Raw genomic sequence first — 27779 nt, forward strand, 5'->3', positions numbered from 1 at the left:
TTTGTTATTTACATCTTCCTTTTAAAATTATGTATTTATTATTATTAATATATGGAAGTCTATGTTGCCCAGAAGGCTTCAAACTCCTGAACTCAAGAGATCATCCTGCCTCAGCCTCCCCAGCAGCTAGAACTACAGATATGCACCATTACGCCCAGCTCAAATGTTTTAAATTTTTGTAGATATGGGGTCTCGCTACCTTCCCCAGGCTGGTCTCAAACTCCTGGGCTCAAGCAATCCTCTCTCCTCAGCCTCCCAAGTAGCTGGGACTACAGGCAAATGGCACCATACTGGCTACATCTTTTTTTTTTTTTTTTTTTTTTGAAACGAAGTGTCGCTCTTGCCCAAGCTAGAGTGTAGTAGCGTGATCTCGGCTCACTGCAACTTCCAACTCCCAGGTTCAAGCGATTCTCCAGCCTCAACCTCCCAAGTAGCTGGGATTACAGGCACACGCCACCAAGACTGGATAATTTTTGTATTTTTAGTAAACAGGGTTTCACTATGTTGGCCAGGCTGGTCTTGAACTCCTGACCTCATGATCCGCCTGCCTCGGTCTCCCAAAGTGCTGGGATTACAGGTATGAGCCACCACACCTGGTCCCGACACTTCTTCTAAGGCTACCTCAGGGTATTCTGGACTTTTGTTACTAATTAGAAGTAGACTCCATATCCCTCCTACCCCTGTTATAAAATGAGTATTACACGTTTATTCTCTGCTAACCTACTAAAGCAGTTTTTCATTGATTATCTTGGATTTCCTAGGTATTAAGTATCTTAGACCCTACCATCGTCCCTGGCTAATTTTTGTATTTTTTAGTAGAGACGGGGTTTCGTTATGTTGGCCAGGCTGGTCTCGAACTCCTGACCTCAGATCATCCACCCAACTTGCCCTCCCAAAATTCTGGGATTACAGGCGTGAGACACCACACCTGGCCTTAAATATCTTAGAGCCAACTTTCAATATTTATTGCTTGTAATTTACTTCCAGCTTTACTGACAAGTCTCAACCATCTACAACATGTCTAATAACACTGGCAACCTGAGGCATCTCAGTTTACTGAAAGTTTCTATGGACTTGTTTAAGCATTCATGTTGTGTCATTTAATGGCTTTCCAGCCTTTACTGGGATTTTGCATAACACATACTGAGAAAATAGACATGAATGCATTTCCTTATCTTAAACTATTCTTGTCTTGCCACTTAAATCATACAAATACACCACAGTGGATTGTTCCCTTATCTATACTGGAACTGCTACAAAGCTTTAAAAATACGATCTATAATTAATCCGTTAAATAATTCCAGTGAAAAGCCAGTGGGATTTCCCTTAGATCACAAAAAATGATGTTACAGATCACTTGGAATAAACAGGTGGTAATAACACCAACATTTTAGGCAAGAAAATTAGAGCTGGTCCAGACATCCCGGAATTAAAACAGGAGTGAGACTTCTGGCTAAACTCAAATGAGGAGGTGGGCAAATTTCCTCCCCAAAAAGCAACTATAAAGTAGGACAAATTGACAAAGTGAGCATTTCAGAGCTCACCAAGTTGACCAAAGGTCTACTAGAATCACTGAACCTTAAAAAAACTGAACTTCAGGTGGGAAGAGTGGGAGTTTGTAGCACTTTTACTGTGGGCTACTTTCACCTCTTCTGCCTCACAGCTCCGGACACATGAAGGTCTTTTTGGCTGGAGAGTTGCAGGCTGTGAGGCTTGGCAGGGAGGTGGAAGGGGCTCAGTCACTTGTAGAAGGAGGCAATGCTCACGCCCAGTGGCACTGCCAATGGAGGTGAGATCAGCTGCGGTAGGAAAAAGCGTATCACTGGCTGAGGCTGAGTCTGTGCATATGCACAGACACCAAAGGGCCCAGAAAAGCGAAAGTGCCAGGGAGAACCCGACAATGGCCCAAATGTGGAATGCATCTCCTCATACAACTGAACCATCAGTAGGAGAAAGAAGGCGCGTGCCTGAGTGTAAACTGTGTCCAATCTTCGGATGACCACTCAGTGACAAAGAAACACTGTCTGCCCCTGATGAACCAGGAAAAAAAAATCACGAATAAGACAAAGCCAAAAACTGTTTAAAAGAACTGAGCAAATAGAGCAGAGGCTACACATACTGTGCGGGAAGCAGATTTCACAGACTTAGCCTAAGGACATTATTAAACAGACTACAGGCCACCACAATCTCCCACACGTAAGTCAGACTCCAGAGGAGCTAAAGTATCCTTCAACTAAACATGAAGAGGTAAGCAAAAAAACAGGAGAGGCGAGGGGTGGTGGCTCATACCTGTAATCCCAGCACGTTGGGAGGCCAAGGTGGGCAGGATCACCTGGAGTCAGGAGTTCGAGACCAGCCTGACCAACATGGTGAAACCCTGTCTCTACCAAAACTACAAAAAAAAAAAAAAAATTAGCTGGTGTGGTGACAGGCGCCTGTAGTCCCCGGAGGCTGAGGCAGGAGAATTGCTTAAACCCGGGAGGCGGAGATTGCAGTGAGCTGAGATTGCTCCACTGCACTCCAGCCTGGGTGACAGAGCCAGACTGTCTTAGAAAAGAAAATAAAAAGGCATTATAAAAATAAAAATCTAGGAAAAAAAACATTAAACACAAAAGAAGGCAGTAAAGGAGGAACAAAAATGGGAGGCACAGAAAAGAAACAGCAAGTGTAAGTCCAATCATATCAGAAATTACAGTAAATGTAAATGGTCTTAGAAACTCAGTCAAGGCCGGGCGCGGTGGCTCAAGCCTGTAATCCCAGCACTTTGGGAGGCCAAGACGGGCGGATCACGAGGTCAGGAGATCGAGACCATCCTGGCTAACATGGTGAAACCCCGTCTCTACTGAAAAATACAAAAAACTAGCCGGGCGAGGTGGCGGGCGCCTATAGTCCCAGCTACTCGGGAGGCTGAGGCAGGAGAATGGCGTAAACCCGGGAGGCGGAGCTTGCAGTGAGCTGAGATCCGGCCACAGCACTCCAGCCCGGGCGACAGAACGAGACTCTGTCTCAAAAAAAAAAAAAGAAACTCAGTCAAAAAGCAGTCACTGTCATACTAGCTGAAAATGCAAAACCCATATGCTGTTGTAGATTCAAAGAAACAGACTGAAAGTAACAGAAGTGAAAGAAGGGAAAAAGATGTGCCATGCAAACAATAACCATAAGAGGGCTAGAGTGACCACTCTAAGACAGAACAGACTTGAAAACAAGAAATACCACTGGAAGATGGGCGCACTGGTTCACGCCTGTGATCCCAATATTTTGGGAGGCCCAGGTGGGTGGATCACTTGAGGTCAGCAGTTTGAGACCAGCCTGGCCAACATGGTGGAACCCCATCTCTACTAAAAAAATTTTTTAAATTAGCTGGGCATGGTGGCGTGCGCCTGTAATCCCAGCTACTCAGGAGGCTGAGGTAGGAGAATCACCTGAACCTGGGAGGTACAGGTTGCAGTGAGTGAGATCGTGCCACTGCACTCTAGCCTGGGCTATAGAGTGAGACTCTGTCTCAAAAAATAAAAAAACACCAGTCAGGAGTTCAAGACCAGCCTGGCCAACAGGGTGTAACCCTGTCTCTACTAAAAACACAAAAATTAGCCAGGCATGGTGGCAGGTGCCTGAAGTCCCAGCTACCAGAGAGGCTGAGGCAGGAGAATCGCTTGAATATGGGAGGTGGAGGCTGCAGTGAGCCAACATCACACCACTGCACTCCAGCCTGGGAAACACAGCAAGTTTCCATTCTAAAACAACAACAAAAAAATCACAAGTCGGATATGGAAGTTCATGTCTGTAATCCCAGCACTTTGGGAGGCTGAAGCAGGTGGATCACTTGAGGTCGGGAGTTCGAGACCAGTCTGGCCAATATGATGAAAACCCATCTCTACTAAACATAAAAAAATTAGCTGGAAGTGGTGGCAGGTGCCTGTAGTCCCAGCTACTCGGGAGGCTGAGGCAGGAGAATCGGTTGAACCTGGGAGGCGAAAGTGGCAGTGAGGTGAGATTGCACCCCTGCACTCCAGCCTGGGCGACAGAGCGAGACTCCATCTCAAAAAAACAGAAATAGGCAAATGAGGTAGACCATTCCCGGAGAAGGGATGTCAAGCACCTGAAATGCAGTCAGTATGAAAGATAAAATGAGTCCTAAATTTTTTTTTTTTTTTTTTTTTTTGAAGCGGAGTCTCGCTCTGTCGCCCGGACTGGAGTGCAGTGGCCGGATCTCAGCTCACTGCAAGCTCCGCCTCCCGGGTTTACGCCATTCTCCTGCCTCAGCCTCCCGAGTAGCTGGGACTACAGGCGCCCGCCACCTCGCCCGGCTAGTTTTTGTATTTTTAGTAGAGACGGGGTTTCACTGTGTTAGCCAGGATGGTCTCGATCTCCTGACCTCGTGATCCGCCCGTCTCGGCCTCCCAAAGTGCTGGGATTACAGGCTTGAGCCACCGCGCCCGGCCGAGTCCTAAATTTTATGTAATGTGATTGATTTAATTTAAAATGGAAACGGTCACACGTCGCCAGAAGTTGCCCTATTGGATAGCACAGCTCTAAAGCACCGACTTCAGCCAGGCCTGGGCCCCAGCTGTTCCCTGCCCCACAAGATGCCCAGCCAGGGCAGGACAGGGTCTCATGGCACACAGGGTGGAAGTCACTGCCAGTGGACACTGAGAGCCTTGAAAGTCAGGAAATGCACTCTTACCTCTTCCTCTTCTTCTGAGCCACTTTCTTCACTATCAGACCTCGGAGCTACTTCATACCTAGAAAAAATATAAGGGCTTTCATATAAATCTGCTCAGAACCAGCAGAATTCACTTTCCCTACCAAACCTGCCAGGGATCCAAACAGAAGTAAAACTGCCCCCAGCTGCCACCTCCCTGGAGTAAGGCCCACCAAGGACTTAGATCCCCACTGCATCTGGAATGCAAGACCCAACTCACCCCGGGTTCATCTCGAGCCAGGCCTCCAGCTGTCCGGCTTTGGGGGCATCTGTGCCCGTGAGGATCTTCCCGCTCTCCACATGGATCACCTTCACCGGGAGGTCGCTCATCTGGCTGGTCTCGTCCAGAGGCTGAAAAAGAGTCACCCGTGCGACATTGAGGTCGCAGGGCCTCCAGACCAAAGGCTTACAGAGGCCAAGGTGGGAAGCACCCACTCAACTGTCTGCACAGAAAAGGGCAGGCAAACATGGCCAGTGGTAGTGAAAATGGGCAAACTATATACTCAGTAATCCAGTAAAAATATATAACCCATCAGTCTTGGCTAAGTGACACTTGTTTCTTTTCTTTCCTTTCTTTCTCTTTTTTTGAGACAGAGTGTCACTCTGTCGCCCAGGCTAGAGTACAGTGGCATGATCTCAGCTCACTACAGGAGCCCATCACCAAGCCTGGCTAATTTTTTGTATTTTTAGTAGAGATGGGTTTCACTGTGTTAGCCAGGATGGTCTCAATCTCCTTGACCTCATGATCTGCTCACCTCGGCCTCCCAAGGCCCGTTTTTATCTTTTTAACGAAAAGTTAATAGTATAATGTGGGCTCTCCCCCTTCTCCTGTCCTCCAGCCTAAGATTTTCTCTTCACAGTTGTCCACTGGTATCAGTTTCCTGTCCATCCTTCCAGATGAATTCCATGCATAAGAAACAAAGAGTTAGACGTTTCCACTTTCTCCCTGTTTTTTACACCAATGGCTATACTAATTTACATTTTTTGGACTTTGATTTTTTTTTCTCCCACTTATGCTCTATTTGTAGATTTCATCAAGGGTCCTCATTCTTTTTTGTTAAAAAGCTAACTGAAATATTTCAAAAATAATTCCTCTTAGCAACAAATATGAAACTCTTCCTGTTGAGATTCAATGGATAAACATTTTCTCCCTCATTGATTCTTGTACATTTCCTACAGAAAACTCCCAAGAAGGGGATAAAGTTCTTGATTTAAATTTTGGTTTTCATCTTCCAGGAATTTATAACTACCTGCAAAACTGCTGCCCTCATAGTGTCAACGCTGTCCACACAGTGGAGGGATATCAGTCTCTACACGCTAAAAGCTCACCCACAGAGCGGCCACCAGAGAGGGTCACAGCAACCTCTTACCCCAATAATGGGCTCTGCAGGCTGCCTCAATCAAGGACTTTCAACTCCACATCCTCTCTGGGATCACTGGGAGGAGTGGTCAAAGATGCCGATTGCTGCATGCCTCCCCCACATCCAAAATTCTGATTGAACTGCTCTGGAGTGAGGCTTGGGCATCCTTGCTTTTTTTTTTTTTGAGACAGAGTCTCGCTCTGTCACCCAGACTGGAGTGCAGTGGCTCAATCTCAGCTTACTGCAAGCTCCGCCTTCTGGGTTCACGCCATTCTCCTGCCTCAGCCTCCGGAGTAGCTGGGACTACAGGTGCCTGCCACCGTGCCGGCTAATTTTGTGTATTTTTAGTAGAGATGGAGTTTCACCGTGGTCTCAATCTCCTGACCTCGTGATCCACCCTCCTCGGCCTCCCAAAATGCTGGGATTACAGGCGTGAGCCACCACGCCCGGCCTGCTTTTTTAAATTTTTAATTTACTTTTCATTTTTTGGAGATGGGCTCAGTACCATGGTTTTTCACAGGTATGATCACAGCCTCAAAGCCCTGGGCTCAAGTGATCCGCCTACCTCTGGCTCCCAAGCAGCTGGGACCTCAAGTGTACACCACCATGCCCAGGTAATTATTTTATTTTTTGGAGAGACAGAGTCTCCCTGTGTTGCCCAGGCTGGTCTTGAACTCCTGGACTAAAGCAATCTTCCCACCTCAGCCTCCTGAGAAGCTACAACGCCAGGCACATGCGTTCATGCCCAGCTACTACTTAGAAAACATCCCCAGAGGATCACTTGAACCTAGGATGTCGAGGCTGCAGTGAGCCATGACCTCACCACCGGACTCCAGCCTGGACAACAAAGAGACTTTGTCTCAAGTAATAATAAAAAGCTCCCTAGGCTGGAATGCAGTGGTACAAACAGAATGTACTATATAGCCTGGACCTCCTGGGCTAAGTTATCCTCCCGCCTCAGTCTCTCATGTAGGTGGGACTACAAGCGTGCACACCGAGCCTGGCTAATTTTTTGTAAAGATGAGGTTTCACTATGTTGCTCAGGCTGGTTTCGAACTCCTGGGCTCAAGCGATCCACCCACCTCAGCATCCCAAACTGCTGAGATTACAGGCATGAGCCACCACGCCTGACCCCAAGTAATTCTTTTTTTTTTTTTTGAGACAGAATCTCACTCTGTCACCCAGGCTGGAGTGCAGTGGCTGCGAACCTGGCTCACTGCAACCTCCACCTTTCAGGTTCAACCGATTCTCCTGCCTCAGCCTCCCAAGTAGCTGGGACTACAAGCATGTGCCACCACACCTGGCTAATTTTTTTGTATTTTTAGCAGAGACGAGGTTTCACTACATTGGCCAGGCTGGTCTTGAACTCATGACCTTAGGTGATCTGCCTGCCTTGGCCTCCCAAAGTGCTGGGATTACAGGCGTGAGCTACTGCACCTGGCCCCAGTAACTTCTGAACACCATTATCTGGAACACATACCCTGGCATGGAGGAACTCTATAAATACTGAACTCTAGCTAGGAAACTTCTGCAGAGAGGTGTCCGTTAGCACTTTGGAACGTACTTTCTGTGTATTCTAGAATGGAGCGGGTAAGTCAGTTTATTATTGTTAATGGAAATCAGGTTCCTGATTTTAGAATTAAGGAAAGGGGGAAAGGACGACAATCAACCCTGTGCTGCTGGGTTAGAACTGGAGGTGGCAACACAACCTCGAGATTCTGTGTGTGTGTGAGATAGGGTCTCACTGTCTTGACCAGGCTGGAGAGAAATGGTGAGATCACAGCTCACCGCAGCCTCAAACTCTTGGACTCAAGGGATCCTCCCACCTCAGCCTCCCAAGTAGCTGGGGCAACAGGTACATGCCACTACACTCAGCTAATTTTTAAAATTTTTACAGAGACAAGGTTTTGCCATATTGCCCACGATGGTCTCAAACTCCTGGGCTCAAGTGATCCTCCCATTTTGGCCTCCCAAAGTACTGGGAATACAGGCACGAGCCACCATGCCCAGCCACGATTTTTTTTTTTTTGAGACGGAGTCTTGCTCTGTTGCCCGAGCTGGAGTGCAGTGGCCGGATCTCAGCTCACTGCAAGCTCCGCCTCCCGGGTTTACGCCATTCTCCTGCCTCAGCCTCCGGAATAGCTGGGACTACAGGCGCCCGCCACCTCGCCCGGCTAGTTTTTTGTATTTTTAGTAGAGATGGGGTTTCACCGTGTTAGCCAGGATGGTCTCGATCTCCTGACCTCGTGATCCGCCCGTCTCGACCTCCCAAAGTGCTGGGATTACAGGCTTGAGCCACCGCGCCCGGCCCCAGCCACGATTTTTAACATATACAAGCAGCAACGCAGATGATTAAGTGTACATACATCTATTTCCCAGATCTGGCTCCTAGAAGCAGTGATGGCCCACTAGCAATGAGCACCCCCAAAGTCAGATCTTGGCATGTAAATATTCTTCTGTAATAAAAGGAAATATAGCCGGGCACAGTGGCTCACATCTGTAATCCTAGCACTTTGGGAGGCCAAGGCAGGTAGATTGCTTGAGTTCAGGAGTTTGAGACAAGCCTGGGCAACATGGTGAAACCCTGTCTCTACAAAAAAAATATAGAACACTTAGCCAAGCATGGTAGCATGTGCCTGTAGCCCCAGATACTCAGGAGGCTGAGGTGGGAGGATTACTTCAGTCCAGGAGGTTGAAACTACAGTGAGCCATGATCGTACCACCGCATACTCCAGCCTAGGTGATGCAGGGAGATCCTTTCTTGAAAAAAAAAAGGAACCAGGACTCCCTGGGGAAAGAGCTGGGTACAAGGAACTTAGGCAGGGAAAGCAGAAGAAAAACCTGGTGAGGAAGGAAGTGATCCAGGAATAGTGGGCACATGCCAAAAGCGAACAGGAGCCAGTGTCAAGGGGCTTCTACTGGCTAAAGCTAAATAGCCAAAAGAAATCATTTTAAAGGATCAGAAGCCATTCATTCAACTAAACAAGAATCCGTAAGTCTACACCAGGGGTTGGCAGGCCATGGCCACAGGTCTAACAAGACCAAAGAGAAAGCTTTACCTAGTATAGAAGAACAAATAAATCAATGCAGAAAGAATGATGGAACTAAAAGTCACCATCCTGTAGCTGTCACAGCAAAAACTGATACACGCAAAAAAAAAAAAAAAGATACTAAAAGCAGTAGCTGGAATTCTGAGAAGTTACAACATAGTTACAGAGTCTCAAGTATCTCCCTACAGGGTACTTACTGATTACAAAAGAAAAAAACAGAAGCTGGACAGTGGAGATCCCTTGGCAGGGGTTCAAAGTCAGCATCACCAGTGAGCTTATTTGCAAACCTCTGCCATGCACTCCCGACGTGATGCCCTGAGAGGTACCCAGGGCCATGTTGGGTCTGCCTGCCAGAGACACATAACCTGACTCTAACCACAAGGGACATCAGACAAACCAGAATCCAGGGCCACTAGCTGACAGAGCTGGCCTGAAGCCAAGTGTGGTGGCTCACGCCTACAATCACAGCCTTTGGAAGTCTGAGGTGGATCACTCCAGCCCAGGAGTTCAGGACCAGCCTGGGCAATGTGAGACCCCATCTCTGCAAACACACACACACACACACACACACACACACACACACACACACACACGGAGTTCTTTAAGATCAAAGTTGACTAATGGGACCTCCACTAAATGTGACCCAGGGTTTTCTGCTGCTGTGAAGACAACTGGAAAAACTGGCCAAACCTTATATAAAGGCCTGTAGACTGGGTAACAGTGCTGTATCAATGTTCACCTCCTGCTTCCGTCACCTCGGCACAGTGGCAGGAGCAACCTTATCTTCAGGAAGTAGATACAGAAATACACAGAGGTAAAGCGCTGTCATGTCTGAATTTGACTCTCAAAGAGCTTAGGTAAAAACACATGTGAAGGCCAGGTGCGGGGGCCCATAATCCTAACACTTTGGGAGGCTGAGGCAGGAGGATGCCTGAGCCCAGGAATTGGAGACCAGCCTGAAAAACATAGGGAAACCCCGTCTCTATAAAAAACAAATTTTAAAAAATTAGGCCAGGCACAGTGGCTCATGCCTGTAATCCTGGCACTTTTGGAAGCCGAGGCGGGTGGATCACCTGAGGTCAGGAGTTCAAGACCAGCCTGGCCAACATGGTGAAACCCTGTCTCTACTAAAAAGACAAAAACTGGCTGGGTACAGTGGCTCAAGCCTGTAATCCCAGCACGTTCGGAGGCCAAGGCAGGTGAATCACAAGGGCAAGAGATCGAGACCATTCTGGCTAACACGGTGAAACCCCGTCTGTACTAAAAGCCAAACAATTAGCCGCATGTGGTAGTGGGCGCTGTTAGCTACTCGGGAGGCTGAGGCAGGAGTATGGCATGAACCCAGGAGGCAGAGCTTGCAGTGAGCAGAGATCGTGCCACTGCACTCCAGCCTGGGCAACAGAACGAGACTCCGTCTAAATAAAAATAAAGATAAAAATAAAATTGGCCGGGCATGGTGGTGGATGCCTATAATCCCAGCTACTCAGGAGGCTGAGGCAGAATTGCTTGAACTCGCGGGGTGGAGGCTGCAGTGAGCCAAGATCGCACCACTTCACTCTAGCCTGGGCAAAAGAGCGAAACTCCATCTCAAAAAAAAAAAAAAAAAAACTTAGCTGGGTGTGGTGGGGCATGCCTGTAGTCCCAGCTACTCAGAAGGGTAGGATCACTTGAGCCCAGGAGGTCGAGGCTGCAATGAGCCATGCGCCACTGCAGTCCAGCCTGGGTGACAGAGAGACCCTGTCTCAAAGAAACAAAACAAAATACAAAACGTGAAAATGGAGACTCTAGGTAAAGAACACACAGGACATCTCTGGACGGTTCTCGCGCCTTTCCTGGAAGTCAGACGTTACAATAAAGTAAAACCTGAAAGATGAATCCTGCAGCACATGCATAGAAAAAGGTCTGGAAGAAAACACAACGTGTGGGATGGAGGAGCGGGTGGGATGGGGGTCAGAGGACACCCTGGGATTCTCACCACCATCATATATCATTGTTCATAATTTTAAAAGAACATAGGTCTTAAAGTCTGAAACAGACTAGCGCCTCAGGGCTGCTTCCTCACTCACCATCCGGCCCGATGGCAGGTGTCTGTCCTTCTGCATTTTCTGCCTTCTGGAAATAGAGAGAGACATAGTCAGGCTCTGACCCGCCAGGCTGAGGCCACACACGTGAAGACAGCTGCTCCCATCCCACCCGCGGCAGGCGCCACACCAGGCCCAGCACACCTTCTTTTTCTTTTTCTTCTTTTTCTCCTTGGCGACCTGGGCGGCCTTGTGCTGCCGCACCAGCTCTGTGAGGTTAGCCACGTACTCATCTGTCTGTTGCAAGAGGTAGGCCAGGCGCTTGTCCTTCTTCTGGTCGATGAGCTTGCGGTACCCCTCCTCATCTTCAGCCTACAAAAGTGTGGGGGTTACTGCAATGTGGTGGCACACTGTGCACGTCTGTGGGCACCCATGGCCAGCCAACCCAGAGGCGCACTGAGGGCGCGCGTGGCTCACGGGGGTGCCGCGCCACTGACCCTTCACATGGCAATCGATTCCCTGTTCAGGAACTAGTTCCTCAAAACCTACCAAGGGCTAGGTTCCAAGGGCACCTGCTAAGCAGATGGTCCCGCCAGGAGCCATTTACAGAGGCCATGAGCCAGTCCTATCCAGTCTGTTCACGAAACACACCCCAAACCCAAAGCTTTCTCTCCACAAAGTCCAAGGTGCATCCCTCCCACCAATTCCTACAGCAGCCCCTCACCTTTCTAAGAAGACATCAGATCACATCACCCACAGCCAAAACCCTTCCGGGTGAGGCTCTCATTCACGATCAGAATTCAACCCACAGTCCTCCCAATGGCCTGAAAGGTCCCACGCCCCACCTGCCCCTGTGAGCTCTGACCTCACCTCCCGCCTCACACGATGCTGTGCTGGGAGCCCAGGGCTACCGGCTGTCCCTGGCATACAGCTGCCTGCCACCTCGATCTTTGTTCCGTGCTGCCTGGGGCTCCTCTCCTGGGTCTGTGCATTTTTGCATCAGGGCCACTCTTTGGGCCTCTGTTCCAAGGCCTTCACTTACTACCCTATCCCTCCCCTTCCATTCGGCTTCACCCTCTTCACTGCAGCTGTCACCATCCACTACTCTGTTTGCTTCATTCGTGTATCTGCCCCTCAAGCACAACCTATGAGGACAGGGGCCGTGTCGTGCTCCCTTCTGTGTCCCCCATACACAGAGCAGCACCTGGCTCAGAACACGCTGCCAGTATCTGTCCAAGCAGCGACTCAGCCACAAATAAATGGTTAGAGATGTTTATCCTAGGGGTGGGGGGGTCTGGATCGCACCACCTGTGGCTCTCACAGAATGAGGGGAGGGGGCACCACCTCCATTTTCCACAGAAGGCAGACGAGATGGCAAAGTGACCTGAGGTCACACAGTCACTCTGATGATCAGAGGGATCAGCAAAGATCCGAGCCCAGGACTGACTCCCAAGCCCGAGCCTGCTCTTTCCTTCACCCCACTTCTAACTCCGAGCTTTGAAATGCCTTGGTGTGGCCGGGCGCGGTGGCTCAAGCCTGTAATCCCAGCACTTTGGGAGGCCGAGACGGGCGGATCACGAGGTCAGGAGATCGAGACCATCCTGGCTAACACGGTGAAACCCCGTCTCTACTAAAAATACAAAAACTAGCTGGGCGAGGTGGCGGGCGCCTGTAGTCCCAGCTACTCGGGAGGCTGAGGCAGGAGAATGGCGTAAACCCGGGAGGCGGAGCTTGCAGTGAGCTGAGATCCGGCCACTGCACTCCAGTCCGGGAGACAGAGCGAGACTCCGCCTCAAAAAAAAAAAAAAAAAAAAAAAAGAAATGCCTTGGTGTGACCCTGGGGAGCAACCCTTGGAACCTGCAGTACCAGCCACATGTGTGGAAGGGTGCATGTCAAGAAGGTGGGACCATACCATGAGCCTCCGCATGCGCTCCTTCTCGATCCGCTCGTTCTCTTTTTTCTGCTCCCGCTCCGTGTTGGCATGGTACGTGGCCACTGCCTTGGTTAGCTTCTGGATTTTGCCTGTGACTGATCTGTGATATTCCTTGAAATCCTTGGCATGCTGGAGAATGCTATTGAGGTATTCCTGTAGAGAACGCACAAAAGAGAAGGCTGACCCCTCAGCAGCATGGCGGACACGTCCCCCGCAAGGCTTGTTTAAAACCTAGAATACTGCCCAGGCCCGGTGGCTCCCGCCTGTAATCCCAGCACTTTGGGAGGCTGAGGTGGGTGGATCACGAGGTCAGGAGATTGAGATCATCCTGGCTAACATGGTGGCCTACTAACACGGTGGCTAACACGGTGGCTGTCTCTACTAAAAATAATTTTAAAAAAATTAGCCAGGCGAGGTGGCAGGCGCCTGTAGTCCCAGCTACTTGGGAGGCTGAGGCAGGAGAATGGCGTGAACCGGGAGGCAGAGCTTACAGTGAGCAGAGATCGTGCCACTGTGCTCCAGCCTGGGCAACTGAACGAGACTCTGTCTCAAAAAAGAAAAAAAAAAACAACCTAGAATATCACTTTGGGAGGCCAAGGAGGGCAGAATGCCTGAGGTCAGGAGTTCGAGACCAGCCCAACCAATATGGTGAAACCCCTTCTCTACTACAAATATAAAAAATATCACCCAGGTGTAGCGGTGCATGACTGTAATCCCTGCTACTTAGGAGGCCAAGACAGGGGAGTCGCTTGAATCCGGGACGCACAGGTTGCAGTGAGCCGAGATTGTGCCACTGTACTTCAGCCTGGGTGACAGAGTGAGACTCCATCTCAAAAAAAATAAATACATAAAAAAACGCCCTTTGCCTGTTGTGGTTGGGTTTCTCTGACGATAAAACTCAGCAATGGCAACTGTGGGTGGGAAAGGCCCTCGAACACAGCAGGTGGGCACACAGGGCAGTCGACTTGCAGGGCAGCATAGCATGGATATGAAACGTCTCAAAAATGTTTCCAACCCTCCCCCCAACTTATTCCATCACTACAAATTTACTTTAAGGAAATACCAGAGACCAGTCCCAAAATGTTGAAGCCAAAAATTCCTGTCCTGGCATGATTTTTAATTTTCAAAAGCTGAAATATGCTGCATGTCTTCAAACAAGAAAAAGTTGACATAAATGATCAGATCCTGGACACACTGAAATGGAATACAGTGTAGACATCAAAAGTCATGTTTCCGTGATACTTAAAAACAAAGAAAGCAATGTGGCCAGGAGCAGCAGTTCACGCCTGTAATTCCAGCACTTTGGGAGGCCAAGGCAGGCGGATCACTTGAGGTCAGGAGTTCAAGACCAGCCTGCCCAACAGGGTGAATCCCCATCTCTACTAAAAACACAAAAATTAGCCAGGTGTGATGGCGCACGCCTGTAATCCCAGCTGCTCAGGTGGCTGAGGCAGGAGAATCGCCTGATCCCAGGAGGAGGAGGCTGCAGTGAGTGGAGATAACGCCACTGCACTCCAGCCTGGGCGACAGAGTGAGATTCTGACTCAAAAAAAAAAAGCAGGCCGGGCGCGGTGGCTCAAGCCTGTAATCCCAGCACTTTGGGAGGCCGAGACGGGCGGATCACGAGGTCAGGAGATCGAGACCATCCTGGCTAACACGGTGAAACCCTGTCTCTACTAAAAAATACAAAAAACTAGCCAGGAGAGGTGGCGGGCGCCTGTAGTCCCAGCTACTCGGGAGGCTGAGGCAGGAGAATGGCATAAACCCGGGAGGCAGAGCTTGCAGTGAGCTGAGATCCGGCCACTGAACTCCAGCCTGGGCAACAGAGCGAGACTCCATCTCAAAAAAAAAATAAAAATAAAAAAAGCAAAATTTTAGAAAAAATAAAAAAAACAGCAATTTAACATTGTATTAATATACAAGCAAAAAGGCTGAAATAACATATATAAAAATGTTGGCGGCCAGAAGCAGTGGCTCACACCTGTAATCCCAGCACTTTGGGAGGCCAAGGCGGACAGATCACAAGGTCAACAGTTTGAGACCAGCAGCCTGGCCAACATAGTGAAACCTCGTCTCTACTAAAAATACAAAAAATTGGCCGGGCGCGGTGGCTCAAGCCTGTAATCCCAGCACTTTGGGAGGCCGAGACGGGCGGATCACGAGGTCAGGAGATCGAGACCATCCTGGCTAACACGGTGAAACCCCGTCTCTACTAAAAATACAAAAAACTAGCCGGGCGAGGTGGCGGGCGCCTGTAGTCCCAGCTACTCCGGAGGCTGAGACAGGAGAATGGCGTAAACCCGGGAGGCGGAGCTTGCAGTGAGCTGAGATCCGGCCACTGCACTCCAGCCTGGGTGGCAGAGCAAGACTCCGTCTCAAAAAAAAAAAAAAAAAACCAAAAAATTAGCCAGGCATGGTGGCAAGTGCCTGTAGTCCCAGCTACTTGGGAGGCTGAGGCAGGAAAATCGCTTGAACCCGGGAGGCAGAGGTTGCGGTGAGCTGAGATCGCACCACTGCACTCCAGCCTAGGCAACAAGAGTGAAACTCTGTCCCAAAGAAAAGAAAAATTAGCCAAGTGTGGTGGCACACACCTGTAATCCCAACTACTCAGGAAGCTGAGGCAGGAGAATCCCTTGAACCCAGGAGGCAGAGGTTGCAGTGAGCCAAGATCACACCATTGCACTCCAGCCCAGATGACAAGCGTGAAACTCCGTCTCAAAAAAAAAAAGAAAAAAATTGGCGAGGCATGGTGGATCATGCCTGCAATCTCAGCACTTTGGGAGGCCAAGGTGGACGGATCACTTGAGGTCAGGAGTTTGAAACCAGCCTGACCAACATGGTGAAACCCCATCTCTACTAAAAATACAAAAAAAATGTTAGCCAGGCCTGGTGGCAGGTGTCTGTAATCCCAGCTACTCAGTGGGCTGAGGCAGGAGAATTGCTTGAACCCAGGAGACGGAGGTTGCAGTGAGCCAAGATTGCACCACTGCACTCTAGCTTGGGCGACAGAGCGAGACTCCATCTCAAAAAAAAAAATGTTAACAGAGATTGCTGTGTTGATTGTCTAGATTATTTTACACTACACAAATAAGATATAAATGATAGAAAATCTCTAGAAAATCTATGAATGACCAAATCAGCACAATCATCCCCAAATCCTTACTTGATCTTAGATTTGAAGATTTCCGTCTTATTGATTCATCCTGGGAAACCCTGAGTCATATCAGTTCCTGTGCTGCCCAGAACCCTCTATGGCTCCCACTTCACTCAGAGCAACAGCCCAAATCCTCCCTGCAGCTCACAAGGTCCTGCATCACCTGCCTGTCACCTCCCTGCCCTCCCCTCCTTCAGCTCACCCCACCACTCACTGTACTCTGGCTACATGCAGGTCCTTACTTTCCATAGAAAACATAGGCACATTCCAGCCCCAGGGCCCTTGCACCTTCTCCTTTTCACAGAAAGCTCTTTCCCACAGATCTGTGTGGCTCCCTCCCTTGGGGGTCTGCCCAGATGTCACCTCCAAAAGAAAGAACTCCCCCAACATCAGGTCTACAACAGCCCTTTCCTTTCTCTCTATCCCGGCTTGATTTTTCTTTGTGCCCTATCACCTTCCAGACATGCTACACAGGGATTTGATCACTATCTTCTCTCTACCATTGGGTTTTTACACCAATATGCTCTCAGTGCCTAGAATACTGTTACGATGAGCAAAAGAGAGAGACAAGCAGCATGTTTAGGAACAAAGCAAACACAGCCCCGTGACAACTGCTGGGACAAGCCAGGCAGCCAGGTGGGTGGGCTTCAGGGCCTTGGGGCCACCGGGGTGTACCTGGTGCTTCTGCCGGCGCTTGCGCTCCTGCTCGATCTTCTGCTGCTTCTCTAGCTTCTCGGTGATGCGGGCCTCGCGCAGGGACTGGCGCTTGCTGCGCTTGTAGGCCTTAGCATTGAGGGCCGTCTCCAGCGCTGTGTCCCTCCGCATGCACACCACCACCTCCTGGCGCAGCTGTAGGAGGGAAGAGGACAAGCCCACGTGCTGCACAGCTCTGTGGCATCCACAATGATGAACACGCATGATGATGTCACATGCTACACCGCTAAAGGAGCATTTTAAGTGCCTTACACACCCAGTCCGTGTGTGCAGGGGACATCTAATAGGTACCCCCCAGGGAGGGCGAGCACAGGACAGAAGGTGATCACTTCTGGACACCTAGCCAGTGGGTCCTCTCGGACCTCCAGCTTGCCTCCCTCTACCACACACACAGCTTCTTAGGAGTCATTCAGAAGTACAGCACCCTTGGCTGGGTGTGGTGGCTTAACATCAGTAATCTCAACACTTTGGGAGGCCAAGGTAGGAGGACTGCTCAAGCTCAGGAGTTTGAGACCAACCTGGGCAACATGGGGAGACCTTACCTCTACAAAAACTAAAAGAAAAATTAACTAGGTGGCCAGGAGCAATGGCTCATGCCAGTAATCCCAGCACTTTGGGAGGCCGAGGCAGGTGGATGGCTTGAGCTCAGGAGTTCGAGACCAGCCTGGGAAACATGGAGAAACCCTGAGTCTACTAAAAACACAAAAACCAGCATGGTGGCTCACGCCTGTAATCCCAGCACTTTGAGAGGCCAAGGCAAGAGGAACACCTGAGATCAGGAGTTCGAGACCAGCCTGGCCGTGGCGAAACACTGTCTCTATCAAAAATACAAAAATTAGCCAGGCGTGGTGGCATGTGCCTGTAATCCCAGCTACTCGGGAGGCTGAGGTGGGGGAATCACTTGAACCTGGAAGGAAGAGGTTGCAGTCAGCCAAGATCGTGCCACTGCACTTCAGCCTGGGCTAGAGTGAGACTCTGTCTCAAAAAAGAAAATCAGCCCGGCATGGTGGTGCACACCTGTAATCCCAGCTACTCAGTGGCTGAGACAGGAAAATCACTTGAACCACAGAGCCAGAGGCTGCAGTGGGGCGAGATAGCATCACTGCACTCCAGTTTGGGCGACAGAGTGAAACTCTGTTTCAAAAAAAGGAAAAATTCGCCAGGTATAACAGTGCACGCCTATACTCCCAGCTATTCAGGAGGCTGAAGTGGGAGGATGACATGAGCCTGGGAGGTCAAGTTTGCAGTGAGCTGTGATCTCTCCACTGCACTCCAGGGTCTCACTAAGAACAGCACCCTCAGAAATAGACCCATGCGGGACAGCGCATGGTGGCTCATGCCTGTAATCCCAGCACTTTGGGAGGCCGAGGCAGGCAGATCATTTGAGGTCAGGAGTTCGAGACCAGCCTGTCCGATATGGTGAAATCCTCTCTCTACTAAAAATATAAAAATTACGCATGGTAGCACACGCTTGTAATCCCAGCTACTTGAGAGGCTGAGGCAGGAGAACTGCTTGATCCCGGGAAGCGGAGGCTGCAGTGAGCAGAGATTGTGCCACTGCACTCCAGCAGCCTGGGTGATAGAGCAAGACTGTTTCCCAAAAAAAAAAAGGGGTGGGGGAAGGGAAGAAAAGGAAGAAAGAAGCCCTTGCAAGTATGCTTCAAGAGGCAAGTGCTTTAGGGTAGAGAGGTCCATGTCTCCAGCACTGTGCAGGACGCAAGAGGAAGGCTCTGCAGTGAATGAGTGCCCATGGGTGGTCACAGCTGCTTTTCACAGCCCAGGCAGGTGTAATACTAGCCCAGCAAGCCATACTTGGAGGCTTAACAGCAGTGTTGGTGACAAAGGCCCTTTTTGGAAAGCTGCGGCCGTGCCAGCACCCACCTGCCTCTGAAAGTTCAGCAGCCTGAGGGCCTTGAGCTCAATGGTCGCTTTGGTTCGCAAATCCCCGGCCAGGGACCCGGGAAGGTTTTCAAGTTCCTGAATTCGGTGTGCAATGCGAGCCTGCAGCCTGGGAGCAGAGAAGAGAAGGAGCAAAGGTAGTGAGAGGCTTGCCAGGGCACCCAGTTATAGCTGGAGCTGCAAGGGACCCATCCCTCGAGGAAGGAAGGTGCTGGTCATGAGGCTAGAGATGCCTCAGAAGAGGATGCTGGCCGCAGGGAGAGCAGAGAGGGAGGCAGCCCGGGACACTCCTCAGGACCGGGCCTCAGGGGGCAGCAAACAAGATTCCTGATAGGCGCGCCCAATTCATGCCTGTTCAGTGGTGTGAGCCGGGCTCTGGCATCAGGTGGGCCAGGGTTTTCATGCAGCACTGGCATGGATGAGGCGCAGGGCCGTGAGAATCTACTTCACCTGCACACCTCAGCATCCTCATCTCAAAACTGAGGCGACCCCTTGGAGAGACCCTAGAGGTGTGGTCTGAAGATTACAAAGGTTACATAGGAAGGTTATATGAACTAATCCTCTTAATCAGTCTTTCCGCACATTCTCAATGAGCACCAACTGTATGCCAGGGACCATTTTGAGCGCAGGGCCTTAGCACTAAACAAGACCAACAAGTCAAGGAACTCAGCCTCAATAGAAAAAACAGGCCATAACGGAGATTTAAAAAAATAAAATAACCACTGCAATTCCAGAGAGTGGCTGGAAGTGACGGGAAGGGCCTCCATAAGGAGGGAATCCCAGCAATGAGGCCTGAATGAGTAGAAGGAGCCATGCATGGCCTGTGCAAAGTTCCTGGGGCAGGAAAAAGCCTAACTTGTTAAATAAATGAAAAGAGGAACAGAGAGAGTGGGGTGGGTGAGGAAGGATGCTGGGCAGGAGTGGACATAAGGCAAAGATTATTGGGCAGATAATTGGAGTTACAGGCAGGTTTTAATCCAGGGAGTAGATCTGACGTCAATCAATCGTGAAAAGAGAATTCAGGCCAGGCGACGTGGCTCACGCCTATAATCCCAGCCCTTTGGGAGGCCGAGGCAGGCAGATAACCTGAGGTCAGGAGTTTGAGACCAGCCTGACCAACATGAAGAAACTCTGTCTCTACTAAAAAAACATAAAATCAGCCAGGCGCAGTGGCACATGCCTATAATCCCCGTTACTCGGGAGACTGAGGCAGGAGAATCGCTTGAAACCGAGAGATGGAGGTTGTGGTGAGCTGAGATTGCGCCATTACACTCCAGCATGGGCAACAAGAGTGACACTCCATCTCAAAAAAAAGAGAATTCAGACTGCTGTATGGGAAACAGACCGCAACCAGGGTGGGAGCAGGGAGGTGAGGAAGGAGATGTAGGCCAAGTGGCAGCAGTGGGCACAGGGCACTGTTTCCTAAGGTGGGGGAGAAAGTTGAGTGGCTTCCCCAGGGGGACATAGGGGACAGAAAGTAGTGACCTTGGGAACTGGGGCCACGCCCTCACCTGTACTCGCGCTCCTGCAGGATCTCCACAGGGTCGAGGCCCCGCGGCTTCTGGATGGGGGTGATGCGGCTCTGCTTCTGGTGCAGCGGCACCATGGGCGCGGGCTGGGCCGGCTGCCCGGGGGACTGGGTCTGGGGTGGCATCACAGGCGAGGCGGCGGGTGGGACGGCAGGGGGCGCAGGGGAAGGGCGACCCGTTGGCTGCGGGGGGATCAGTTTCTGAGGGGTGCTCGTGGGGGCAGCAGCATTCGCCATGGGTCCTGGGAGGAGGCAAGGGGCCAGGGCATCGTGTTGAGCTCTGGGGCCCATCCAGGCTGGAAACAGAAAACTGCTGGGCTGCTCAAGGCCCTGGGGACAGGCAGACCCCGCCCATCTCCCACCCCTCACCTAGGGGTGTCCCTCACACCCGCCTTGGGCTCCAACCTCCTCCAGATCTCAGCCTCACCCTCGTCCCTCACACCCTCCACTGGGGTCAGCCCCACACCCCCGAGGCTTCTGTGTTCTGTCTGTGGCTCTACAGCAGCATTTCCTGTCGTCTCCTCCCAGTGCTAAATCCAACGGAAGCAATTTGCCCTTCAATGCCCATCGCTAAACCTGAGGCTCCAAGAGGGTGGGTAATGAGTCCCACTGCCTCTTTGAGCCCACCAGATGTGAGCCTGCAGCACTTACTGAGCAACCACTTACACAGGGCTCAGGGACTGGGTGAAGGCCACGAGGAATGGGATAAAACGACAGCCACTGGGAACTGACTGGCTACAGGGGAGACCCCGGGACAACCACAAGAAAAGTGCAGGCTGCAGTTCGGCCTTTCTCCCTGCCAGGGCTCATCTCAAGGCCTGCGCCACCCAAGCTTGCGACAGGGAGTCAGGGCATGGGTGCACCACCATAGAAGAGAGAGCTCACCTTCAGGCCAGGGCTTGGGAGGCCCTCCAGGAGGCTGGCCCGGCATCCCAGGGGGCACGCCTGAGGGTCCTGGGGGGGGCATGTTGGGCCCTCCCATACCTACACGTAGGGAGAAACAAAAGAGAAAATAGTGCTCCCCAGGTTTATGCCTGTGCCCAGCCTCGTGGGCAGCCCTGGCTTCAGGGGACACAGCAGACACACCTATTAACCAGCACCCCCAGGGGAAGCAGGGAGCTGGGGAAGCAGCATTTAGCAGGACAGCCGCCCCCACCACCCGAGCACCCAGAAGTGCAGCATGGGCCCGTGCAATCCCAAACCAGGGAACCCAGTTGGCAGCAGAGTCCAGTCTGTCCACTCTACCACCCACACCCCAGTCATTCGCTCTGAGACACCTGAGGGCCAGGGCAGCCAGCCTTACCATGAGGCCTGCTATAATTTGGAGGTGCCGGGCCGGGACCGGGGCCAGGGCCAGGGCCAGGGCCAGGGCCGGGTCCTGTTGCGGACACCGAGGGTGGAGGTAGCGTTGACATCTGCTGCTGCATCCCAGGCATTGGCCGCTTGCCCTGCACCGCCATCTGCAGGTGATCGGGAAGGGGCTGCCCCCTGGCCAGCATCTTGTAGGCCATGATCTGAGCTCTGAGCTGATGCAGCTGGTTCTGGTTAAATGGGGTTGGGCCCCGGTTCTGCTGCCCCAAGGCCTGGGGGTCAGCACCATCCAGCGGTGCCCCTCCTGGTCCGGAAGACATCTGGGGGCCTGAAGATGGGCCACTGGCTGGAACTGGACTAGAGGCATGCTCAGAGCCACCCAAGGGCGAGGGGTAACCTGCAGAAGAAGGCCAGCCCACTGGTCACTAGGCAGCATATGTCTGTAATTTTTACAACTTCTTTCCCCTACACCAGCTCCTACTCTGAGACAGGGCACGGCCAAATGGCATCCTTCTTTTGAGTCAATCAGGGGCACCTGGAGGGCACATGCTGGAGGCACCTCAGCCCAGCAGCCGGCATGGTGGATTTGGTTTAACCCACGTCTCAGTAAGGTGCTGCTGGTTAATGCTGAGAACCTGTGCATGAAATTACGGCTCTCTCCCGGCCTCCGCCTGCCTGTCCACAAGTGGGGTCCACATCCTCAGGCTGGCCAGGCCCACCCCCAACATTTCCATTCCCAGTGGAGCCCCTGAGCTTCCCTCCCCTGATGACAGCAAGGACTTGGCAAGTCACCCACCATATCACTTCTCAATTGTCCTCGTACAGAAAAGGCACCTTCTAGGCTCATTAAAGCAGAGTCCCAGGCCCTAGGAATCTGTATTTTCAGTAAGTTCCTGGGTGGCATGGGGCTGCTGCCCTGCACAGCCGTCCTCTATCACCCATGCTGAATACGGTCTGCCCCCCAACCAGCACTTCCCCTTCTGGGGCTGCTCCAAGACGAGATGGCCAGAACAGAGCACCAGCCATGCCACGCCAGACAGCCCTCTGTGGCAGGCCACCCACACGGCTAAATTATCCTAGGTACTCCTGGAATCCATCCTGTGGGAACCCAGGGGAAGAAAATGATCTGAGGACTCTGGTGTATGACAAACACAAGACAGGAAGGAACTCAGTTTGGTACCTTGGGAGTGCTGGTCCATGGGGCTGGGCGGGGGCCCCATCCCAGTGTGGCCCCCTGACCGCATCCCCATTCCTTTCATCTGGTTGTAGCGCGGGTCGTCCGACATGCCCTTCTCGTGCATGGACTCCATGGGCTGCGAGAGGGACCGTGACAAGGCAGGGTGAGCATGTGGAACGTGAGGTGGTGGCGCGGCTATGCACTGCCCGAGAGAAGCTTGAGGCCACCGAGAACGGCCACTGACGACAACGTGCATCTCCCCAGTCCCCAGCGTTACTACACGGCTCGGCTCTAAGGCAGGGTTCTGACACCTACTTAGGCCTCAAGACAGGTACACAAAATAAATGTCGCCCAGTGGGGCACGAGCACCTGGGAGACTGTGGCCAGGCAATCCTCATCTTCCACCACCCGGGACCTCCTGTGGCCCTGCCACTTAGAAACATCACTTTTCTTACGGATGCTAATATGACCTTTTCTTTCAGATGTATGTGTAAGGGAATATGTCCTCTAACCATGCCCAGGGACACACAAAAGAGACTTGTGACCATAAAGAGGCTTCTCCGCCTCGCTGACTGAAGGTCCTGCACAGCGCAGGTGAGTGGTAAAGAGAGTGGCTGAGGGGCACGCCCTGGAGAAAAGGGAACCCGCTGCTTGGCTCTGCTAGCGGCACAGGTGAGCTCGACAGCCAGAATGGGGGAAACGACGTAGCTAAAAGCCTTTTTAGTAATTTGGATGTTTTTCTTCATTACCAAAAGAAAACTTTGGAGTGACATTCCCAAATTTCCCATGCAGAAAGCAAGGGAGCGGGAAATGGTGGGGTGGGTGTCCGCAGGGGCCAGGATGTGCTGCTCAGGCCCAGATCATGCGCCAGCACAGGCTGGGGTCCGACGAGCTGACCCCTCTGTTCATGGCCATGGGCCCTGGGATAGGGGGGTGAGCCAAGGCATGCCGTCTCCAACAAGAAGGCTTCCCCCCGTCCTCCGAGTAAGGCCCTCGGTACAGAGGCTGCTTGCAGCCCTAGGGGGCAGGGGCCGCAGGCGCGAGGCTGGCGCAGGGCTCCCTACCTTGTGCATCTGGTGCATGTTGTCCTGAGGGTACCCTCCAGGTCCCTGGGTGGGGATGGGGTGTCCTGCTGAGGGCGGCCCTGGGCTGGGCCCCATCATGCTGTGGGCGGAGCCCGGCGAGGGACCCGGGCTAGGGCCCAGCATGGCTCCAGGGGAAGGGCCAGGGCCCGGGGAAGGACCCGGCCGAGGAGTTCCGCCCAGGGGTGGGTCTGGAGTGGACATCTTCACGGGAGCTGCAGACAGTGGCCTCCTGCTGGAAGAAAGTCCCAGTCAGTCTGGGGTTCACGACCAAGGGTGAGGCAGGACAGGGATAGCAAGTGACATCAGAATCTCCTTCCGACAGAAAGCCAGCACCTTTCACCCCAGTCACCCGAACCTTTTCTTCATGACCACTCTCAGAGGAAGTGCAACATCTCAGGCACTCAAGATCAGTCTATCGAGGAAGGGGTGGGCCACGCTCACAGACAAGCACTGCCCCACAGGGACCTTCAGGGACTCCTGCCATATTCCTGATCATGGCAGAGAATGTCTCACCAGGTGCTGGTCTACCCTTCACACTGCCCTCCACTTGCTTATCTTCCTAACAGAAAGAGCAGGACTATGGCTCAAACAGCCTCTGACTGCCCGGGTGCGGTGGCTCACACCTGTAATCCCAGCACTTTGGGAGGCCAAGGCGGGCAGACAATTTGAGGTCAGGAGTTCGAGACCAGTCTGGCCAACAAGGCAAACGCCATCTCTACTAAAAATACGAAAATCAGCCGGACATGGTGGCACACGCCTGTGGTCCCAGCTACTCAGGAGGCTGAGGCAGAATCGCTTGAACTTGGGAGGCGGAGGTTGCAGTGAGCCCGGATCATACCCCTGCACTCCTACCTGGGCAACAGAGCGAGATTCTGTCTCAGGAAAAAAAAAAAAAACAGCCTCTGACTGAAATTCCATCAATTCAGCCAAAAAAATATTTATGGCAAATTCTGCTGGTTTTCCGCTGAAAGTAGTAAGACCAAGTTTCCCTTAAAATAAATGAACTTAATTTAATTTTTTTTTTGAGACGGAGTGTCGCTCTGTAGCCCAGGCCGGAGTGCAGTGGCCGGATCTCAGCTCACTGCAAGCTCCACCTCCCGGGTTTACGCCATTCTCCTGCCTCAGCCTCCCAAGTAGTTGGGACTACAGGTGCCTGCCACCTCGCCCGGCTAGTTTTTTGTATTTTTTTAGTAGAGACGGGGTTTCACCATGTTAGCCAGGATGGTCTCGATCTCCTGACCTCGTGATCCGCCCGTTTCAGCCTCCCAAAGTGCTGGGATTACAGGCTTGAGCCACCGCGCCCAGCCATGAACTTAATTTAAAAAGGATAATTTAGGCCGGGCGTGGTGGCTCAAGCCTGTAATCCCAGCACTTTGGGAGGCCAGGACGGGCGGATCACGAGGTCAGGAGATCGAGACCCTCCTGGCTAACACGGTGAAACCCCATCTCTACTAAAAAATACAAAAAACTAGCCGGGCGAGGCAGCGGGCGCCTGTAGCCCCAGCTACTCGGGAGGCTGAGGCAGGAGAATGGCTTAAACCCGGGAGGCGGGGCTTGCAGTGAGCTGAGATCTGGCCACTGCACTCCAGCCTGGGCGACAGAGCGAGACTCCGTCTCAAAAAAAAATAAATAAATAAAAAATAAAAAATAAAAAGGATAATTTAAAGGATTACACAAATAATGGCACTTTTTGGTCCCTGACACTTAGAAACATCACCTTTTCCTTTAGATGCTAATATGTATCAGGAGATGTTCTCCAACCACCCAGGGACAGGTGGGAGAGGAAAGATACTTGTGTCTGTAAAGAGGCTTCTCTGCCTCGCTGGCTGAAGACGCACACACACTCAGTGGAATTTCTCAATACATTCTAGGCTTTCCTTCATATAACCTTACCTGTGGCGATTCTTATCATTTAATAGTCTTTAAAACACAAATTCTAACAGCAACACTGCATTTCCTGGCTCTGACATCCTGGGTTTTTTGATAGCACCTCTCTGATTAAGCATGTCGCAAATCTGTCTTTTGTTTCAGTTGCCTTTTGGAATGAATCTCTTTGCCCCTGAACTCTCCAGCATACTTCTGGTTCTAAGGATAAATTCTGTAAGACATGTAGGAACATTTTTAATTCTCTTGATTTAAAAAGTTCTATTTTTTGGCCGGGCGCGGTGGCTCACGCCTGTAATCCCAGCACTTTGGGAGGCCGAGGCAGGCAGATCACAAGGTCAGGAGATCGAGATCATCCTGGCTAACACAGTGAAACCCTATCTCTACTAAAAATACAAAAAAAAAAATTAGCCGGGCGTGGTGGTGGGTACCTGTAGTCCCAGCTACTCCAGAGGCTGAACCAGAAGAATGGCGTGAACCCAGGAGGCGGAGCTTGCGGTGAGCTGAGATCGCGCCACTGCACTCCAGACTGGGTGACAGAGCAAGACTCCGACTCAAAAAAAAAAAAAAAAAAAAAAAAAAGAAAAGAAAAAGTTATATTTTTTATTTTATTTATTTATGTTTTTGAGACGAAGTTTCGCTCTTGTTCCCCAGGCTGGAGTGCAACGGCGTGATCTTGGCTCACTGCAACCTCTGCCTCCCAGGTTCAAGCGATTCTCCTGCCTCAGCCTCCTGAGTAGCTGGGATTACAGGCGCGCACCACCATGCTTGGCTAATTTTCCTATTTTTAAAAGAGACGGGCTTTCACCATGTTATTCAGGCTGGTCTTGAACTCCTGACCTCGTGATCCACCCACCTCAACCTCCCAAAGTACTGGGATTACAGGCGTGAGCCACCGCACCTGGCCAATTTTTTTATTTTTTATTTATTTATTTATTTATTTATTTATTTATTTATTTTTTTGAGACGGAGTCTCGCTCTGTTGCCCAGACTGGAGTGCAGTGGCCGGATCTCAGCTCACTGCAAGCTCCGCCTCCTGGGTTCACGCCATTCTCCTGCCTCAGCCTCCTGAGTAGCTGGGACTACAGGCGCCCGCCACCTCGCCCAGCTAGTTTTTTGTATATTTTAGTAGAGACGGGGTTTCACCATGTTAGCCAGGATGATCTCGATCTCCTGACCTCGTGATCCGCCCGTCTCGGCCTCCCAAAGTGCTGGGATTACAGGCTTGAGCCACCGCGCCCGGCCCAATTTTTTAATTTTTACTAGAGACGGGGTTTCACCATATTGGCCAGGCTGGTCTCGAATGTCTGACCTTCAGGTGATCCACCTGCCTTGGCATCCCAAGATGCTGGGATTACAGGTGTGAGCCATCGTTCCTGGCCAAAAATTACATTGTATTAGGTAATCTCGGGGAAAAAGTTTAATTTGAAAGGTAGGGGTTTTTGTTTTGTTTTGTATACGGAGTCTCACGCTATCACCCAAGCTGGAGTGCAGGGGAGCCATCATAGCCCACTGCAGCCTTGACCTCAGGGGCTCAAGCCATCCTCCTGCCTCAGCCTCCAGAGTAGCTGGGACCATAGGAGTGCATCTCCATGCCTGGCTAATTTTTCTTAATTTTTTGTAGAGACAGGGGTCTCTCTATGTTGCCCAGGCTGGTCTCAAACTCTTGTTGATCCTGGCTTAAGGGATCCTCCAGCCTGGACTTCCCAAAGTGCTGGAATTACGGGTGTCAGACACTGCACCCAGCCATAGGGACATATTCTTAGACAAGAGATGAAAGGCTCAAAACAACCTCATTCCACTTTCATGGCTAACAGCAGGAGAGAGGACCAGGAAACTCAGCAGGGGAGGAACCAGTGACTGGCACTCCAGCAAACCCTGAAAAGATGAACCCTGACATAAAAAAACCTAAATGTGTCACTGCGAGGAAATTCATCTGGAGGCAAAATCTGACCTGAT

General features: G+C 51.3%; 1 protein-coding gene across 13 annotated transcripts in view; it reads right to left on the reverse strand.

The window, feature by feature from the left end:
- Positions 1-27779, reverse strand: part of SMARCA4 (SWI/SNF related, matrix associated, actin dependent regulator of chromatin, subfamily a, member 4) — a 104621-nt gene that overhangs the window by 53809 nt on the left and 23033 nt on the right. For 11 of the 13 annotated variants that reach the window (XM_033199055.1, XM_033199054.1, XM_033199052.1 and 8 more), the window contains exons 2-13: positions 23916-24168; positions 22855-22987; positions 21667-22071; positions 21249-21347; positions 20347-20605; positions 18818-18944; positions 16898-17071; positions 13048-13221; positions 11339-11506; positions 11177-11225; positions 4923-5055; positions 4685-4742 (exon numbers count right to left, since the gene is read on the reverse strand). In XM_033199055.1, the coding sequence (XP_033054946.1) occupies positions 4685-4742; positions 4923-5055; positions 11177-11225; positions 11339-11506; positions 13048-13221; positions 16898-17071; positions 18818-18944; positions 20347-20605; positions 21249-21347; positions 21667-22071; positions 22855-22987; positions 23916-24137 (2001 nt within the window). In that variant the 5' untranslated portion in view covers positions 24138-24168. The remainder of the gene's footprint in view (positions 1-4684; positions 4743-4922; positions 5056-11176; positions 11226-11338; positions 11507-13047; positions 13222-16897; positions 17072-18817; positions 18945-20346; positions 20606-21248; positions 21348-21666; positions 22072-22854; positions 22988-23915; positions 24169-27779) is intronic. The other 2 variants (XM_033199043.1, XM_033199044.1) reach the window with 1 other exon arrangement.

The sequence above is a fragment of the Trachypithecus francoisi genome, unplaced genomic scaffold (assembly GCF_009764315.1).
Source record: "Trachypithecus francoisi isolate TF-2019V2 unplaced genomic scaffold, Tfra_2.0 Lachesis_group5, whole genome shotgun sequence".
In the NCBI taxonomy this organism is placed as follows: Eukaryota; Metazoa; Chordata; class Mammalia; order Primates; family Cercopithecidae; genus Trachypithecus; species Trachypithecus francoisi.